The 19,202-nt window shown below is 40.1% G+C and overlaps 1 protein-coding gene across 1 annotated transcript in view; it reads left to right on the top strand.

The window, feature by feature from the left end:
- Positions 1-19,202, top strand: part of zc3h3 (zinc finger CCCH-type containing 3) — a 73,718-nt gene that overhangs the window by 24,975 nt on the left and 29,541 nt on the right. Inside the window, exon 4 of the mRNA XM_016240259.1 lies at positions 16,620-16,758. Within this exon, the coding sequence (XP_016095745.1) occupies positions 16,620-16,758 (139 nt within the window). The remainder of the gene's footprint in view (positions 1-16,619; positions 16,759-19,202) is intronic.

Raw genomic sequence — 19,202 nt, 5'->3', positions numbered from 1 at the left:
CCATTGATCAGTTCAGTACGGTGCATTTTTTCCTGACACAGACTGATAGTCAGGCTGGCTAAAGCATTTATTCATTTCTTTGGGGTCATCTGTATGTTTAAAAAGTGACAACAGATCCCATGTTAACATTAACGCTGCTTTCCATGTGTGAAGCACTGAGGCGGAAGAGTCTTGGTTTTAGGAACAGCAGACGGCATAGTATTGATTGTGTGCAGTGGTCAATCGGTCTAAACGCCCTTCCTCACACTAGACTTGTGCGGGATGGATTTTTCAGTCCCGCTCCCGCAAGATTCTGTCCCGCTCCCGCAGAAAAATATCTTATCTGGGCCCGCTCCCTCCCGCGACATTCATGTTTTGTGCAGCTCCTGCCCGCATAAAAGTAATCTATATCGATTTTTTTTCAGCACATAAAAGAAATTTACATTAAATGGTTCTGTAACATCTCCTAAGATCCACAACATCCCAGCATAAATGCTCCCGATAAAATATTTGTTATTTAGGCTAAGCATAACCATTACCAAACCTTGGTATTTTTAACAGAAAAGCAAGCACAGGCTGCTGCGTGCATGGTTTGGCATGGCAGAATGCGAGCAGCACTTCCTTTATTATCACTATTATTATGACATCTCAGTTCATCGCGATCTCATAAAGCTCTGTTATAACACAATGAACATATGCACAATGAATCTTTCACAGTGTCTATTGTGAAAGTTATTAGAATGTCAATTACGATGTTATTAGTTGTTCTTTTTGCTTTTGTGCAACACATAAATAACAATGTATATGTTTTAGACATTTATTTGTTTAGATCATTTCTATTTTGCGGGAGTACCGCAAATCATTTTATTCTCCCGCATCCCGCACACACACAAGTCTCTTCCCGCTCGCACCCGCACCCGCCCATCAAGAGTTGTCCCGCTCTGCACCCTGTTGCGTTGGGTCCCGCCTAAACTTATTTTTACCATTTTTTGTTGTTGTTGTTGATTTGGTGTATACAGCATTAGTTAATATTATATCTGAGCTGTTTAATAAATATAGTCAGGCCGTCCCATCGTAAGTCCTATGGCATGCAACAGACACCCAATCTAATGTTGCATAAGTCATGGCCTTTTCAAATGGACCACTGACCTCAGATTATAAGAAACCGTTGAGAGAAATCAAGCATAGCGTTAGTTCTGGCAGGTCACGTTAGTCAAGCTCGCATCAGCTGACCTTCAGCTGATCCCCATCTACCTATGGGAATACGACACCTATCTAAGCATTCATATATAAGGTCTCTCAGTATTATCCTCCTCTGTCAGTCGGGATTCAGCCTTCTGATTCTCCTTGAATCAGACTAATTCTAAAATGTGTACACAATGTGTACACACTTTAACGATATCTGCAATACATTTATGTTAGTTCTGTTCTGTTTACCCTGGGGGGTTATTGCCGCTCTCCCTGCTCTCATCCATGCTAGGCTGCATGGAGGCGCAGGAAGTTCTTGCCCAGAACAGAACCATACCGCCAATCCAAACTGTATGCAAATTGTCAATCATCTTTGACGATAGTGGTCCTGACAGAAACACAATTTATGATTGCCTTTTATAACAGGACTTGACTGTGCAGGTATGAGTGTAGGATGTGATAACAAATAGAAATGTTTATTTTGTTTAATGCTGCATATTGAGTTAAAGTGTTTCATACACTTGTTAAATTATTGTGTGATGTGTAATAAGATCTTTTTATGGTCTAAATGATAGTGTTCCTTAATGCAGCTCTGCGGTTAGGGTTAGTGAATACCAGCTGGCCTATTTTAAGCGCCAGTGATTTGTTCCTTTCTCTTCCCTGCCAGGGCACTTGTCATGTCCCATATCCCCTTTCATGGCATTCTCCACTTAATGAGTTTGTGGATATTAATGACCAACTTGAAGTGAAGCCTCTTGTCTTACAACAGTGATGGGACACTGTCACTCTCTCTCTCGTTCCCTCCCTTTGCCATTATGAAAAGGTGGTAGATTTGTCATTGCCTGGCACAGATCCCATGCCTGGCAGGTGCCCTGGTGAGAAGTCTGGTAGTAACCCCTCCCGAGTGACACGTTTGAGGCTAGCCGTGTGAATAATCTGAAGGTCAGTGGCTTACCCGTTTTCAACGCCCTTGCAGTTGTCCTGGTGACATTGAGGGCAGCTGCTCCAGTGGTTAGGTGCTCTCCTCTTTGCCCATTCTGAACAGATGCCTGTTCCCTTTCGTGCCAGCCTTACCCAGAGGGACCAATTAAGCTTACAGCAGCTGCAGGCATCAGTGCCAGTCAGAGCGGAAGGAGGAGTGTGAAGTGATGTGAAGGGACTTGAGACGTGAGGGACACTACAGCGTCTAGTACTTTGTTCTCTTAACACCTGCTTGACACTCAAAGGTCTAGGTGTGAAGACGGGTCCTTGCAATCACCTGAAACCTGGCAGTCCACCACTGACATTTCCCCTGTGAACCCTGACCTTTGGTGAGCTGAATGTGAATTTAGATTTTTGTACCTTTTTGCACCTCTTATTGAAGGATCATTCTGATACTGTTGTACACACGTATATTTAAATAAATAATTTCCCCCCAAATTACAATTCTGTTAGCATTTAGTTTTTGAACTAATGGGGGATGAGGGTTGTCAATGGCCCAATGTTCAAACAAAAACAATATATAGATAGATGCAGCCCTATTCTGAAACAGTATGATAGTTTAGTGTCAGAAACGGTCTTTTTCAAACATGGCGGCTTAAAACACAGCAAGTATCAATGATTTTGAGAACCATTGATGTTTGATGTAACTGATGTCAAACTTGGTGCGACACAGAATGAATATTTTGAACTCCAAAGAAGGACAGGCATCATTGCATTACAGGTCTCATTGGGTTCAATTGCCATAATTTAAGATCCTGCTTAGTTGAAACGCAGCCCTCTACAAGACCATCTCAAGCTTCTGCCTCTCCTACTAGGTGAGTGTTTACCACAATGACACTTTCATGACCTCCATAAGTCACTCAGGGAGCCATCGACACACACAAGCGCAGGGTTAGTGACTGCTCGGTCACGCTCAATGCCTCACTCAGTGAGTGGAACCCAAGTTTTTTAGTCAGTCGAATGCTCAGATTTGATTGAGCCTGGACAGCCAAACACCAACTCCTCTTAGCAACACACTTATTCATACCCAGTGATTAATGATGCCCTGCAAGGAGAATGTCGCCCAGGGTTTTGTCCAGACTCTTAGGTGCCCTTGGTGGTGGACAGGTGGCTGACAGGTGAAGTGTATGTTAGAGTTTGTGAGAGCGTCTTCTGCTCTCAGTGGACATACTCCCTTAACCCAGAATGCATCAGTCAAGTTTATTCGCTCTGTCACCACACAGGATGTGTACACGACACAAATGCACACATGTACGGTACCCATGTTCATTCTGTGAATAGATGTAGTTCTGTTGTCAACACATGGCATAATGACATCCTTGGATATCTAGTATAACCTTCTGTCTGCTAAATTTGTTATCCCTATTTTTGCATGTCTTTAAGACGCTCATGCTTCCATGTTTTTATAAATATACCTCCATCTCTCAAAAGATACACAGCTCTCAGCTGTGATAGGCATGGTTTCATATCCCCAGTGCTTTATTGTGTGCTGGGCCTCAGGGCACTTAACCTTCATAAGTGCCCCTGTGCAATAGACACATGCCAGAAAGGTGTAACTTTTTGAATCTTTGGCTCAACTGACAAGCACTTGTTTCTTCTGACCTTAGTCACAGACCCAATACGTCACCTACAAGTTCATCGGGTTCATCAGTGTGTTTTTCTTCCCCCACCAGATTGTCACCTTTGGTCAGCATCTATTGTGCATTAGTGTATTAGTAACTAGCATGCATTCATTCATTCGTTTGTTCATAAATTTTCTTGTTTTTTTTAAAAGTCATCTTTTTATGAAATTGCCAGGTTTAGCTTGTAAAAGGTTGTGTTGTGTCTAGAGGTCGACCGATATATCAGTTTTGCCGATTAATCGGCACTGATAGTTGATTGCTGGAACTATCGCTATCGGCAAAAATCCATGCCAATAGGTTTCGGGGTTGCGTCCATTGCTGGAGCAGCTGAGAAGGGTCCGCTGTCATCATACTGTGCGAGAGCGGCCTCTTGAGGTGGAAAACACTGACACCTCGTGCTGTTTGTTTTGACACGTGAAGCTGTGTGCTGCACAGGGCGGGAAAGTGTGTGCTGCACTATATAAAATCAAAAAATCAAGTGACGTGACATGTGGCCAAGTATGGTGACCCGTACTTGGAATTAGTGCTCTGCATTTAACCCATCCAAAGTGCACACACACAGCAGTGAACACACACACACTCGGAGCAGTGGGCAGCCATTAATGATGCGGCACCCGGGGAGCAGTTGGGGGTTCGGTGCCTTGCTCAAGGGCACCTCAGTCGTGGTATTGAAGGTGGGAGAGAGCGCTGTACTGACTCCCCCCACCTACAATCCCTGCCGGTACGAGACTCGAACCCGCAGCCTTTGGGTTACGAGACCGTCTCTCTAACCATTAGGCCACGACTTCCCCACTATGCGCCATTCACATAGTGTTCCATTAAATTACACTATATTAGTCCCAAATCGTTGTTAATGTACATAATGACTTCAACCTAGGCTGTAAAATTGTGTATTGTGCATTTTTCAGCAAAACGTTTGTCTTTCTGTGGCTTTAATAAAGTCTGTATGCTTCATATAGAGAGATGTAATATACAGTAGCTTGCACTTTCTCATTCTGTTTGCTCTGTTTTTTTAAACACTGAACTTCAAACTCATTTATGCCACATTGTTCATTCTTGAAGTAAAGATGTAATTGGCCATCTTTAAGCATGACCGTTGAAATGAAATGGTAACACTTTACAATAAGAGCCCATTTGTAACATTAAGATTAATGAAAGCTGTAGAAGTTCCATTTTAGAGTGTGTTAATTTCAAACATTTACTATTACTAATCATTTTTTTTTTATTTGAATGCTTCTTCTGTTAACATTAGTTAATAAATTATTAACTAACTTTAATAATCAATATAATAATTAATATTAATATTTTTTATTAATTTACAAGGTATGGTTCAGTACTTTTTTTTTAAATAGTAAAGCACTATTTTGGTTTTCGTTCAGTATCCATTTTAAAAACTATCGGTTGATTAATCGGTAAAATCCAGAATCGGTCGACCTCTAGTTGTCTCTCCAAACTAAATGATATTAATGAACTGATATGAAAATGAGTGAAATTTGTTTATAAAAAAGTGTATGCACATTTGTATAGGTTTCAAGAAAATGTCATTACTTTTAATTTGCTACAGTAAACCTTTTTGAAGATGTTACATAATTAAAAAAAACATCAAACCAACATGAATACGAATAGTACATTGTTAAATACATGAATAAAAATATGTTTTAACTAGGTTTTTTTAAATATATATTTATTTTCTTTATCATGAACATTCTTGTTTGTCATTGACCCTTAAACAAAAAGTGAACTCAGAAATTATTTATTATCAGAAATTATCATCACATAATGATATGAAATTATGCAGTGCACCTTAAATAAGTACAGTATCCTGTCAAATGTATGGTTTATTGCACAGTTTTGTTTTGATAGGAGTCCAGTGCACTCAAGCTAAGGGCAAGGTCATAATGCTTTCATCTCATCTCTTATTCATGCCTTTAATGCCATAACTGGATGAAAACAGCAGTACTGAATGTAAGGAAGTCGGTGTCATTACGCATTCAAGTTTTTCCTGTTTGGTCTCTAACCAACAGTGACACACAACATCATGCATGTGGAAAGAAAGCAATGCTGGAATCCCAAAGGACTTAACATTAGCAATATAGAAACATTTCCATGATGTAGGCTCTATGGTGTTGATGGCCTGTGAAAGGCTTCTAGCGTGAGTCCAAAAGTAACTTAAATGTTAACACACAGTAAAATTGCAGCAGGCGTGTGAATTACGACTGTCAACCTCCATTTCTGGCTTTATAAGCAGTCAGGGATGCTCAGTGCAGATCGTGTTGCTCTTATTAGTCCCAGCCATCTTGGGTCAAGTCATCAGTTGATGTAGAAGTAGGGTGAGTATTTATGTGTGTTAATGTGGTGTTGGTTTCCGTGACATCGCACCAATGACTGATGAGGCCTGGCCTCGTGGGCGACACTTGAGCCTTTCCTGATTTTGACTGGTATGGCACAACGGAACCATCCACTGGTACATGGTTCATGGTGAGGAGGTTCTTTTTGTACCGTCTCTCATCGGATCTCTCCAAAGTACATCAACAGTCTTGCTGCCAATCTTGCTATGTGTCTGTCTACATTAGCAGATCCTCTGAGACTCAGAGGGCTCTTCTTATATTTCCGAACTTTAAAACTTCCCAAGGTCACATCCTGTCCATGCACAAACACTTGGCTGAACAACAGGTCTCAGAGGTGGGCAGAGATCTTTATTGGCACACTTCACATAAAAGCCACAGACACGTACGTTCAGATGAGCTCTGTAGTTTGTGCCAGGATTGAAAAGAGACATCTTGGTATTTTGGGTCGGGGTGCTGTGCCCTCCCTCCAGTCATACACTGACTGTTCCTCTTGATTCCTCCTGTTCAACTTAAGGGAGCAAATGTCACCATATTATGCAGCTTTGTTAACTTGCATAGCAGATGTGGGGACATTTTTAAATACAGTGCACCTAAGGTCACTTCTCGCTAAGGCTGGGTATCGAGTTTGATACTTCTTAGGCACCGACCGAATTGCCTCAATACCATTAAGTATCGAAAAATGTGAGCCAATAAACATGCAGCATGCTTGATGTGCCTGAATCAAGTGCTTGTGATTGGCTCTGGTGAGGCATCAAGGAAAAACACTAGTTTACGCAGGTTATGCCCAGAGACATGGCTCACACGTGAGGCCACAGTGTGTAGATGTAAGGCTACGTTTACACTAGTGTGTTTTAAAATGAAAATGAGCCTTGTCCATACTGGAATTTCCACTGGGTTTCAGAAAAGATCTCCATCCCCACTACTCGACGGAAAACACGTGTTGCATGACCATTCATGCACACTGTAGCATCATGCCACAAAACACAATTGGTAAGATTTAGACTATGCTTTTACTCAAACCTCACTATAAACCACAGTTGAGTGTTTTTGTAATAATTTCCGATTGCGATCTAATGTGTGTTTTGGCCATGTAATGTTGTTGAAATGTGCTATTTGTAACCTTTTATATCAAGCTAATCGCTACACCTGCTTAGCATTTGTCATATATAACCCTGTATTGTTATGAAAATAGGCAGAATCTCATGAAAATCACATACAAATCATATACTCTTATAATCGTGTTTATTAGCTTCATGTTTCATCCATCAAAATGTTTAACTGAACATGGAATTGAAATGGACGTTCGTGATCGGAAGAGACAGGGTGGGTTATGAACGTGTAAATACGATTGACATATGAACAGCGAATGAACTTCCTCATTCAGTCAGAACAGCGATCGTGAAAGAGAAAACACAGGCAGACAGCGCTAGAGGCAGCTAATGCTCATTAATAAATCAGTGGAAAATGAATAGAAATGATAATTCTGTCTGAGCTATGTGTTTTAAAATGATTTTTTTATTTGCACTGATTTGTTGTGTTGGCTACTTTTTTTTCCCTTTGTGCTTTTTTGTTCTTTGGTCCAGTGGCTCAGGAGATGAGTCTTTAAGTCTTTAAAGGGTTAGTTCACCCAAAAATGAAAATTAGCCCATAAATTACTCACCCTCAAGTTATCCTAGGTGTTTTTGACTTTCTTCTTTCAGACAAATCCAGTAGGAGGTCATATGATTCTTTTTTAAAGATCATTATTTTGTGTATTTGGAGTAACAGAATATGTTGACATGCTTTAATGTTAAAAAAACACAATATTTGTCAAATGCTGTACATTATTGTAGGTCCTCTATGGTAAGAAAAATATCCATATTCAAAATGTAATAATAACTTTAATGTAGCTTGCTCCAACAGTTGTACACTGAAGCAGTTACGGGCAGATGACGTATGAGGTTGGCGTTGCGCATGTGCCGCTCAGAAGTGACGAACACGGAAGCGCAGGGGAGAGATCAAAACAAAACAACGGTCACTTATTAGAAGTACAAAACGAGGATTTGTAAAGAAGAATGTTGGAGGATTTCGATATAAGCCAAGAGGAGACTGGTTTTCCTTTGTTAAAGTAAGGAAACTTTGCTTCCTTTGCTCCTGTTAACAAACGTTGGTTTTCACGAGACTCACCGGCGCATGTGCAACGCTGACCTCATACGTCATCAGCCCGGAGCTGCTTCTGTGTACAACTGTTGGTGCAAGCTACATTAAAGTGATTATTATGTTTTGAATATGGATATTTTACTTACAAAAACGCATCGATTCGCTACAGGAGGCATTTGTTTACCCCCTGGAGCCGTGTGAGATATTTTTTTAATGGATGGGCGCTTTTTATTTAATTTATTTTGGACTGATGCATGCAACACCCGCTGGGTGGCATTAAACAGTTTGAAAGATCAAAGACAATTTTTAATATAACTCCGACTGGATTCGTCTGAAAGAAGAAAGTCATATACACCTAGGATGACTTGAGGGTGAGTAATTTATGGGCTAATTCTCATTTTTGGGTGAACTAACCCTTTAAGTAATGTTTAGGGTTGGGAATCGAAAATTGATTCCAATTTCAGAATCGGATACTTAAGGTCAGGAATCGCATACTTGTTATAAAATTTAAATTTCAATGCCGCCTATGGATTCCTGTATGCGCTTCTTTTTTTCCATCTGTGAAGACCTGACCTAGCGATCTGCCAGGACCTGGCTCGCTAATCTAAGTGCTCCAAAGTTTGTCTACACTTGCAGTCAGAAAAAAAGCTAAGTATAAGCAGCAGCTGTCATGTAAATGAAAGAAACAGCTTCACAGTATTTTCAACCACACCTATCATTATTTCTGTAACAAATATTCAAATAATCAGAAGTACTGGGATAAAAGTTTATAGTTCCGATATAAACTCTGATGTGTACGGTAGTGTTCAAAATAGAGTAAATCACCTATTGAAAGTAATGTGACACTTCAAATAAAGATTGATCTATTACATTATGTCAGTAGGTGGCGAAAAGAGGCTGTTAAAATGTTTGTCTTTGAATCATTCAAGAGATTCATTCAAAAACGCTGATTCATTCAGTAATGAAACAAGTAAATCTTTGAGTGAGTCATTGAATCATTAATTCATAAATTACATCAGATTTTTTTTAGTTGCCTGTTTTTCTTCAGAATCTTGAGAGAACCAGAATCTCCATTTAAAAAAAAAAAAAAAAACTACATTTGTCCAGAATCATGTAGCTCTATTTTGCACACAAGCAGCTCTTCAATAAGTCCAGTTTTTATGTAACCTGCTGATTTTTGTTCATGGTATTCAGCTGCGACTAAATGTTTTGCAAAAAGAGACAAAGAATAAATACGTTTGATATCATTTTATTTATTTTATCAACCCTAGTAATGTGTAATGTAGTCTTGTTAAAACGGATTTCATAAAATTGGTATAAAAAAGTATTGTTCAGGAACTTATATCAAAGTCAAGGTATCAGTATCGAAGGTATCAATATTAAAAAAATAATAATATCATCAAAAAAAATTTTAATGATACCCACCCCTACTCACACATTGTTTTCCCATCAGTTAAACTGTAAGACTCATGTGTACTTCATTTTCCATATTCTGTCTAGCACACAATTGCTCTGGGCCAATTCAAAGTACACTCCTTGGACTGTGCGTGGATGGAAGCTTTCGGCACATGAACACTAACCTGTGGACCTTTGTTTTCGAGCACTCAATTCACTCACCTATGACTGTGCCTGTTATATATTTGCACAGTTTTGCGCAGACACTAAAGCGGAGTTGCACACAGACAGAGGGTCTCATTGACTCACTGAGGTGAGGTCTCAAATTCATATTTATATGCACAGGTGATTTTCGTGGGCCTGAGTGGAGTAAAGTAAAATAAATCGGTTATTAACAATATTTTCTTTGCAGGGTCTCAAACTGGGGAGTTAAACTGCATCCCCTTGTCTCCATTTGGGCTTGTGTTTGTTGCCAACTATGATATGATTGCTCTGCCTTCACATATGGTTTCAGGAATGCCTGTTAAACAGCTGGCCCATAGCACTTGGACTTAGAATCATTGACGGAACTGTTTAGAGAAAGATATACATGCGAAGTACAACCAGACAATAGTCCACAACTCACAATTCCCTTTGATCCAGTCCCTGCCAAGAGAGCGTTCCAGAGCTATGCCACACTCCATTTCTGCCACACTTGTTTTGTCCCATGAGATTGTACGCTACCTTAACACTAGTTTGAAAGCTGTGTCAAGTGTTGCTGGTCTACCGGAGAAGCATTTAATTGCAGCTGTGCCATCCCACTGGGAATCAGAGGATGAGCCCCTGGGGAATTGCTGCAGAAGCAGGAAGGGTATCTCCCGCTGTCAATAATGAGATTAATGATGTGACAAAGATGGAACGGTGGAGAATCGGACTGCTGTTAAACGGAATTAGTTGTCAAATTTGGAGACGGGATCAGAGAACATGAGATGACACGGCTTGATAATCCCTAAGAGGATGCAGGGTGTCACTGCTGCCCTGTCATAACATTGATGAGGAGCGCAGGGAACATTCCAGAAAGTGAAATAAATACTATAGCAGTTGTCACACTATGAGTATCTCCATTTCAGTTCCAGAGAACACGTTAGGACAAGTGGTGCAGCTTGAATGTCTGTATTTCCTTTTGTTCCTGTCTTCCTTCCTTTCCCCAGCTTTCTCCCTTCATGTCCTTTTTTAAACATTTATTTTTGGCATTCTTGCCTTTATTTGGACATGACAGTTTAGAGAGTTGAGAGAAAGTGAAGTAGGAAAGAGAGAAGAGGATGGGTTTGAAAAGGACCACAAGCCAGGACTCAAACTTTGGTCTGCAGAAGAACAACTGCGCTACCTGTCGGAGTGCTGACCACAAGCCTGCTGGGTCTGACCCTTCCCTTTTTTCCTTTTCTTCTTCCTTTCTCTCCTTCCTTCCCAGATAACATTTCCCTTATTTCTTTACTTCTTTCCTTTCATCCTTCCTTCTGTCCTGTGAAAAGGACATGATGTGTGGCCAAGTATGGTGCCATACTCAGAATTTGTGCTCTGCATTTCACCCATCTAAGTGCACACACACAGCAGTGAGTAGTGAACAAACACACACCCAGAGCAGTCGGCAGCCATTTATGCTGTGATGCCCAGGGAGTAGTTGGGGGTAGGGCTGTCGCGATAACCGCAATATCGCAATACCGCGCTATTGACGAGCAAACCGCAGAGGAATGCCAGAACCGCAGCAACCGCGATTTTTGCTTGTTTTCTTTTTTGGTAAGGTTATGCCCTTCTCGTTTTACACTTCATGCATGTGGACTAAATATTACTACATATTTCCTTCCTTTTTAAATCATTGTTGCAGACCATTTAATCTAATCTATATTCCATTGTTTACTGTTATTTTGCTTTGTAGTCCTATTGTATGTCATGTACAAAGCATCATAAAAACAAACTAACAGGTGAACTAGACTAACTGTCCACTAAATTGGTGGCAGTCATATAATTTCCAAGACTTCCTCTGAATTGTTTGTGTAGTTGTGCTTTTCCAAAAAAGCTTTTCCTTTTAACGTTAACGTCACCACTCAGTTATCCCAAGTACCCCAGCATAAAGTCCAGACTGTAGACTGAAAAATAACATGGGAACCTGTCAGAAAAATGAGTCTGTGTGTGTGACAGAGAGGGATAGATAAAGGTGTGAGCTCGCAGCGCTGAAGCCGAAGTGAGTTGAGTAAATAATCGGCCGTCTGAGGAGCCGCGGGTGTGGGGCTGGCGTGTCAGCAGGCGATGGATGAGTCCCCAGGCCTGATTGTAAAGCCCAGCAGGTTGTGTTGGTTGAGTGAGTCTGTGCCGAGTGGAGTCTCAATCTTCCATCTAATAGGCCACTGACAGGCCTTTACCACACACATATACACACACTTGCGAGTATACACATCAATAAAAGTGTCCTGACAGGGACCACAGCCTCAGCTTTGGTACCTAGCACGCAGTACTACACTAAACTGGCTGCACACACGCACACAAAGACACGGGTGGCATCAATTCTGTGGCGCTATCATTAAAAAATAGGTAAGGTGGAACAATACAGCGAAGTGCGTAGTATACTGCTGGCTGTGTAAGACACAAGCTCTCTGACAAGCCATATTTGTCATCCGCTGGGACGCAGGCAGGTCCGACATCTGCGGTACAGATGAGAGGTGTGTGAAAAAGTGACTTTGAGCCAGACAACTAATCTCACTGCCTCACATACTCGACCCCTTGTCGCAGGCCCACACACAAGTGTGTTTGCTCCCTCGCTTATGCAGTCTGGTAATACACTCCACAGCTCAAACACTCCATCACATAAAGCACACATAAACCCTCATAAAGGGTCCTCTGTATTACACACAGTCATACAGTCGGACACATCCCTTCGCTGTGTGCCATACTGGGCTGAGATTTGATCATTGGTAAATGTTTGTCGAAGATGAATTCCCCGGCTGATACTGAAGTGTGTGTGCATTTATGGGTCCAGTGATAAATGGAGAAGGGTGCCCTAGAGTAGAAGACAGGGAAAAATAGGAGGAGGAAGATTTTCTATTGTGACAGGAAATGTGAGTTTCTTTTATAACGTTATGGAATGGCCATTAAACACACCCTGGAAAAAGAAGCTGTTCAAATAACCAGGGAGAGGCATATTACCAAAACAATACATTTGTATTTGCTTTTATGTACTCTTTACTTATTTTACTTAATTCACTCTTTCTTTCTTTCTTTCTTTCTGCTTAGTTTTTCCTCCTTGCTTCCTTTTTCCTATCTTTTACTCTTCCTTTTACTCTTACTCTTTTTTCCCTTCTGTCCATTCATTAATTTATTCATTGCCACCTTTCTGTCTGTCTTTCTTTCTTTCTTTGCCTCCTACTTCAGTTTTCTTCTTTCAATTTTTCCTTTCCCATTCATTCATTCATTCCTGTAATTTTTCTTTCTTTCTTTCTTTCTTTCTTTCTTTCTTTCTTTCTTTCTTTCTTTCTTATTTCCTTCCTACCTTCCTTCCATCCTTTCCTTTCCTAATTTATTTTATTATTATTCATTCCTATCATTCATTCCTGTCATTTTTCTTTCTTCCTGCTTCACTCTTTTCTTTCTTTCTTTGCCTCCTACTTCAGTTTTCTTCCTTCAATTTTTCCTTTCCCCATTCATTCATTAATTCCTGTCATTTTTATTTATTTATTTATTTATTACTTTCTTCTTTCTTTCCTTCCATCCTTTCCTTTCCTAATTTATTTTATTATTCATTCCTATCATTCATTCCTGTCATTTTTCTTTCTTCATGCTTCACTCTTTTCTTTCTTTCTTTCTTTGCAATAAATTATTATTTTAATCCATTTAGTGAAATCATTGTTGCATGTTAGAGAAGCACAACTAAGTGTTTACTCTTGCCAAATCTGCGCCGCCTATAGTTAGTTTAAACGGAACTACCATCTGCTTACAAATACAACCTTTTCATAAACAGCTGTAAATGGTTTATTAAAATAAACTTTCAGCCAAAGCATTTCTACTCTGTATTTTTCCTCCACTAACCCTCTCTGATTTTCTTAAAATCTTTAAGTAATTCCATTCTCCCGTTGGCTTGTCTAACATGCGAAATTGTACCTGCTGAGAATAAATCTTTGGGGTTTTTAGCTCTGGTGTACAGCGGCAACGAGCGAAAGCCACCATGCCGAGTCCATCTTTTACTCAGCCCGCATGCATGCCCAGCCACTCATAAAGCAACATGATGGATAAATGAATACAGAAATAAATAAATAAAAGCCACACTTATTCTCTCCCGCACATCCTTTCCTCCGCCTCTCTGATGGATCTGTGAAATGATATAAGGAATAAGACTTAGGGAGAGCAAAAGAAGGGGCTGGGGTGGAGAGACAGATATGATTTATTAGGCTGATAAAAATTCAGCCTTTGTTATTTCTAATAGGCCACTGACAGGCCTTTACCACACACATATACACACACTTGCGAGTATACACATCAATAAAAGTGTCCTGACAGGGACCACAGCCTCAGCTTTGGTACCTAGCACGCAGTACTACACTAAACTGGCTGCACACACGCACACAAAGACACGGGTGGCATCAATTCTGTGGCGCTATCATTAAAAAATAGGTAAGGTGGAACAATACAGCGAAGTGCGTAGTATACTGCTGGCTGTGTAAGACACAAGCTCTCTGACAAGCCATATTTGTCATCCGCTGGGACGCAGGCAGGTCCGACATCTGCGGTACAGATGAGAGGTGTGTGAAAAAGTGACTTTGAGCCAGACAACTAATCTCACTGCCTCACATACTCGACCCCTTGTCGCAGGCCCACACACAAGTGTGTTTGCTCCCTCGCTTATGCAGTCTGGTAATACACTCCACAGCTCAAACACTCCATCACATAAAGCACACATAAACCCTCATAAAGGGTCCTCTGTATTACACACAGTCATACAGTCGGACACATCCCTTCGCTGTGTGCCATACTGGGCTGAGATTTGATCATTGGTAAATGTTTGTCGAAGATGAATTCCCCGGCTGATACTGAAGTGTGTGTGCATTTATGGGTCCAGTGATAAATGGAGAAGGGTGCCCTAGAGTAGAAGACAGGGAAAAATAGGAGGAGGAAGATTTTCTATTGTGACAGGAAATGTGAGTTTCTTTTATAACGTTATGGAATGGCCATTAAACACACCCTGGAAAAAGAAGCTGTTCAAATAACCAGGGAGAGGCATATTACCAAACCAATACATTTGTTTTTGCTTTTTTGTACTCTTTACTTATTTTACTTAATTCACTCTTTCTTTCTTTCTTTCTTTCTGCTTAGTTTTTCCTCCTTGCTTCCTTTTTCCTATCTTTTACTCTTCCTTTTACTCTTACTCTTTTTTCCCTTCTGTCCATTCATTAATTTATTCATTGCCACCTTTCTGTCTGTCTTTCTTTCTTTCTTACTTCAGTACTTCAGTTTTCTTCTTTCAATTTTTCCTTTCCCATTCATTCATTCATTCCTGTAATTTTTCTTTCTTTCTTTCTTTCTTTCTTTCTTTCTTTCTTTCTTTCTTTCTTTCTTATTTCCTTCCTACCTTCCTTCCATCCTTTCCTTTCCTAATTTATTTTATTATTCATTCCTATCATTCATTCCTGTCATTTTTCTTTCATCATGCTTCACTCTTTTCTTTCTTTCTTTCTTTGCAATAAATTATTATTTTAATCCATTTAGTGAAATCATTGTTGCATGTTAGAGAAGCACAACTAAGTGTTTACTCTTGCCAAATCTGCGCCGCCTATAGTTAGTTTAAACGGAACTACCATCTGCTTACAAATACAACCTTTTCATAAACAGCTGTAAATGGTTTATTAAAATAAACTTTCAGCCAAAGCATTTCTACTCTGTATTTTTCCTCCACTAACCCTCTCTGATTTTCTTAAAATCTTTAAGTAATTCCATTCTCCCGTTGGCTTGTCTAACATGCGAAATTGTACCTGCTGAGAATAAATCTTTGGGGTTTTTAGCTCTGGTGTACAGCGGCAACGAGCGAAAGCCACCATGCCGAGTCCATCTTTTACTCAGCCCGCATGCATGCCCAGCCACTCATAAAGCAACATGATGGATAAATGAATACAGAAAGAAATAAATAAAAGCCACACTTATTCTCTCCCGCACATCCTTTCCTCCGCCTCTCTGATGGATCTGTGAAATGATATAAGGAATAAGACTTAGGGAGAGCAAAAGAAGGGGCTGGGGTGGAGAGACAGATATGATTTATTAGGCTGATAAAAATTCAGCCTTTGTTATTCAGTCATTTTTCCATGTGCAGCTTATTAAGGAGCGCACCTGCCAGAGGAAGAGTTTGTGTGCGCCAATGGGTGTATGTCTAAATGTGTGTGTCCCGTGGAGTAGGAAGACTCAGACCTCACAGAGCCAGTTTAGATGACACCCTCTGTGTTCAGTGCTGCATTTTCCTGTCTAGCAATGGCTCTCTTTAGACCTGGCATTAATATCATGAGTTTTCAGTGATCAAATCACAATCGATAACACTTAACCACATTAAAAGCCAAGGGTAATTGCACCCAAGACACATTGTGATTGAATCACTGAAACCACAAAATATTTTTTAATCTGTCAAAATGATGGAAAGAATTTCTATCAATATTGTAAATAACATAACTTCTATGTAAACGCCATTGTCCATTTTGCAAATGCAAGTTATCCAGATACAAAACATGTTTATACTAAGTGTAAAAGTGCCAGATGATCGTGTGTGTGTGTGTGTGTGTGTGTGTGTGTGTGTGTGTGTGAAATATGAACAGTATCTATCTCTAGAGTTTATGCAAACCAACTAATGACTTCGTTATAGCTCAAGCGGGCATCATTAGGTGATTAAACTTTATTGATCAGTGAAGTGACATGTCAACCATTCATTCACTTCTGTGATTTGTCTGTTCCTTTGCAGGACCCTTATCTTCGTCATTGCGAAGCCCGGCATCGCATAGGGTATTCAAAACACGCTACAAGATTGACACACGAAGAGCCCATACAGTCCACCACAACCCCTCTCTTTCCTACCGGGTCAAGAGAGTGCATTCTGCCAGGTAAGTGATGGGTGCTTTTCTGGTGGAGGTGGAAATGACCAGCACTTAATCCACTTCCTGTTTGTCTCCACCTCAACAAAGCTAATTTCAATGGCTTTATTCTATCATAAATTCTGCGTTTGCATGTGTGCGTGCATCCCGCTCACAATCTTAGCCCGGCACAACCAATTACCAGCCTGATTAAAACCTCTCTGTTGACATTCAGTGTCTTTATCAGTGTCTCAGTGCCTTATAAAACATTAAATAACGGCCTGGCCCTTAATAACGCCACATAGAACCATAACTAACTGCCTCATCACCGCTGATAATGACAGAGAGAAGGTGCCGCTCGTCATGGTAATCTATTACTGGAACCATAATATTACACCATAAAGATGTTCTACGGGATGGCCCACAGGGAAGTCACTGAGACAGAAGCTTTTAATGGTGCCTTGAAATAGATTTTTTTATATGACAAAATTAAGTCTCAACTTTTAACTTGAGTGCTGTGTTTTTAGATCACTGTGTCATATGCCAGCCTGGTCTCATTGTTTATACGTAGGTATTAGTATGTAATGTTTTCAAGGAGAAAATGTAAAAAAAATTTTGTTGCTGAAATTTACAATTTGATGTGTTACAACATTTAAAACGTAAAATGTGCTACATATTTTTAGCAAAAAAAAACTAAATTTTTTATTAATCTTTTATATCATTAAGATATTTGTATCCATGCGTTTTTTATAATTTTATTGATAAGCGATTTACATTTTTATACCCTGTCAGTATTGTATGTTTAAATGATGTAAACATGTCAGCATTGTATGTTTAGATGCTGTATTGTATGTTTCAGTGTCTGTGTAAATGTACGTTTTGTAGAACCGCATTTTACGTAAAATACATACAAATTCTCATGAGATCACGTTGCATTTGAAAGACTTGAGCTCAATTGTCAGACATATTCTAGCACATTTTTAGATAGATAAACAATCTAAAAGAAGTGCAGTCAATTGACAAAAAAAAAAAACTGTTTCTGTGTGACCGACCCCTAGTGCCGAGTTCAGACTAAACTATATTTTTGTCCGTCACGATAGTCACCGTGTCAGATTACACAATTTTGACTCCTAAAATCTTGTTGTGTCGTGGACAAGAGACATGTCAGACTACACGTTGCTTCCCGACCATTCATCGCGTGCCATTTGATGCACGTGATGTCATCGAGAAGGCAGAACTAGAGACTGACTTCCGAAAACAAGTGTAAACATTGCTGAAGCGCTTCCGCTATAGTTCGCCAGCATTTTTCTTTCTTTGTTCTGTCATGGTAGTCCCTCAATGACACATCATACAGGCAGGAGTACTGTTGCCACAGCTCCACGAACCTTTCCTCCATCTCATAATTCCACCTAGCAGCACCATCATCTCTCTTTCGTTTTGCCATGCTTGAAACCTGTGTATGAAAGAGCTTCTGTGCTGCTATTGGTCAACGTCACCAATGTGACATAACTCGTCGTGGACGAAAAATTAAACATGCTAGTCTTTCTGTCGTGAAGCATCGCAGAGGCAGAATCGGTTGTCGTCCACTATGACACACTACACGTGCTGAAATGATGGAATCTTGCGTCCCGACGCCCATTGTCGTTTACGAATCCCCACGACACCCTACGTCAAGCAAATCGTGGCAAAATCTGGCTAAAATCGTGTAGTCTGAACCGGGCATAAGTAGGGTTGGGTATCGTTTGAGTTTTTTCCGATACCGGTGTCAAATCGATACTTTTAAAACGGTTCCGGTGCCTAAACGGTGCCTGAACCGATACTTATTAAAAAATAAATAAATAAAAAATCCCCCCAAAAATTATAGATTGGCTATTAGAATAGAGAGTACAAGAGTTAGAGGGTCAAGTTTTTTAATAAAAAAAATCAAGCCGATAAAATTAGAAGTAGCATTAGAATAGAGAGTGCTAGAGTTAGAGGGTCAAATGAAGATGAAAGAGATGTGTTTTCAGCAGTTTAGGACTCTTTAGCTTATATTAGTTTATCCAAGATTAGCTGCTTGGATTGAGCTGGGCAGGTCATTCCACCAGGAGGGAACAGTTAATGTAAAAGTCCATGAAAGTTTTATCATAGGTAGAATGCAAAGAGTTTCAATACAAGCATTTCAGTCAAATGTAATTTATGCAATATTTCAAACCTTTAACCCACTTGGAAAAATCAACCCATGGCAACAGTTTAAAAGTAGCCCAATTCTGTGGAAAAAACACGGACTTGGCAACCCTGCATCCAACAAGACCTACCGGAGTCAGCTTTGACTGATCACAGGTCGAGAATTAGGAGAGATGACTGACAAGACCATGCTGGAGTATTTGCTGCTCAACAGATCCTGAGCTCATTGACAAATATCTGATCTTATAATATGTGCTCCCTTTACACAGAGTGTGTATGATCGCGAAATCGAAAGTGAAAGTAAACAG

Source organism: Sinocyclocheilus grahami, unplaced genomic scaffold (genome assembly GCF_001515645.1).
Source record: "Sinocyclocheilus grahami isolate Dianchi unplaced genomic scaffold, SAMN03320097.WGS_v1.1 scaffold586.1, whole genome shotgun sequence".
NCBI classification, from domain to species: Eukaryota; Metazoa; Chordata; class Actinopteri; order Cypriniformes; family Cyprinidae; genus Sinocyclocheilus; species Sinocyclocheilus grahami.
Note: the sequence above shows the minus strand (reverse complement) of the source record. Positions and strands in the feature narration are given on the sequence as shown.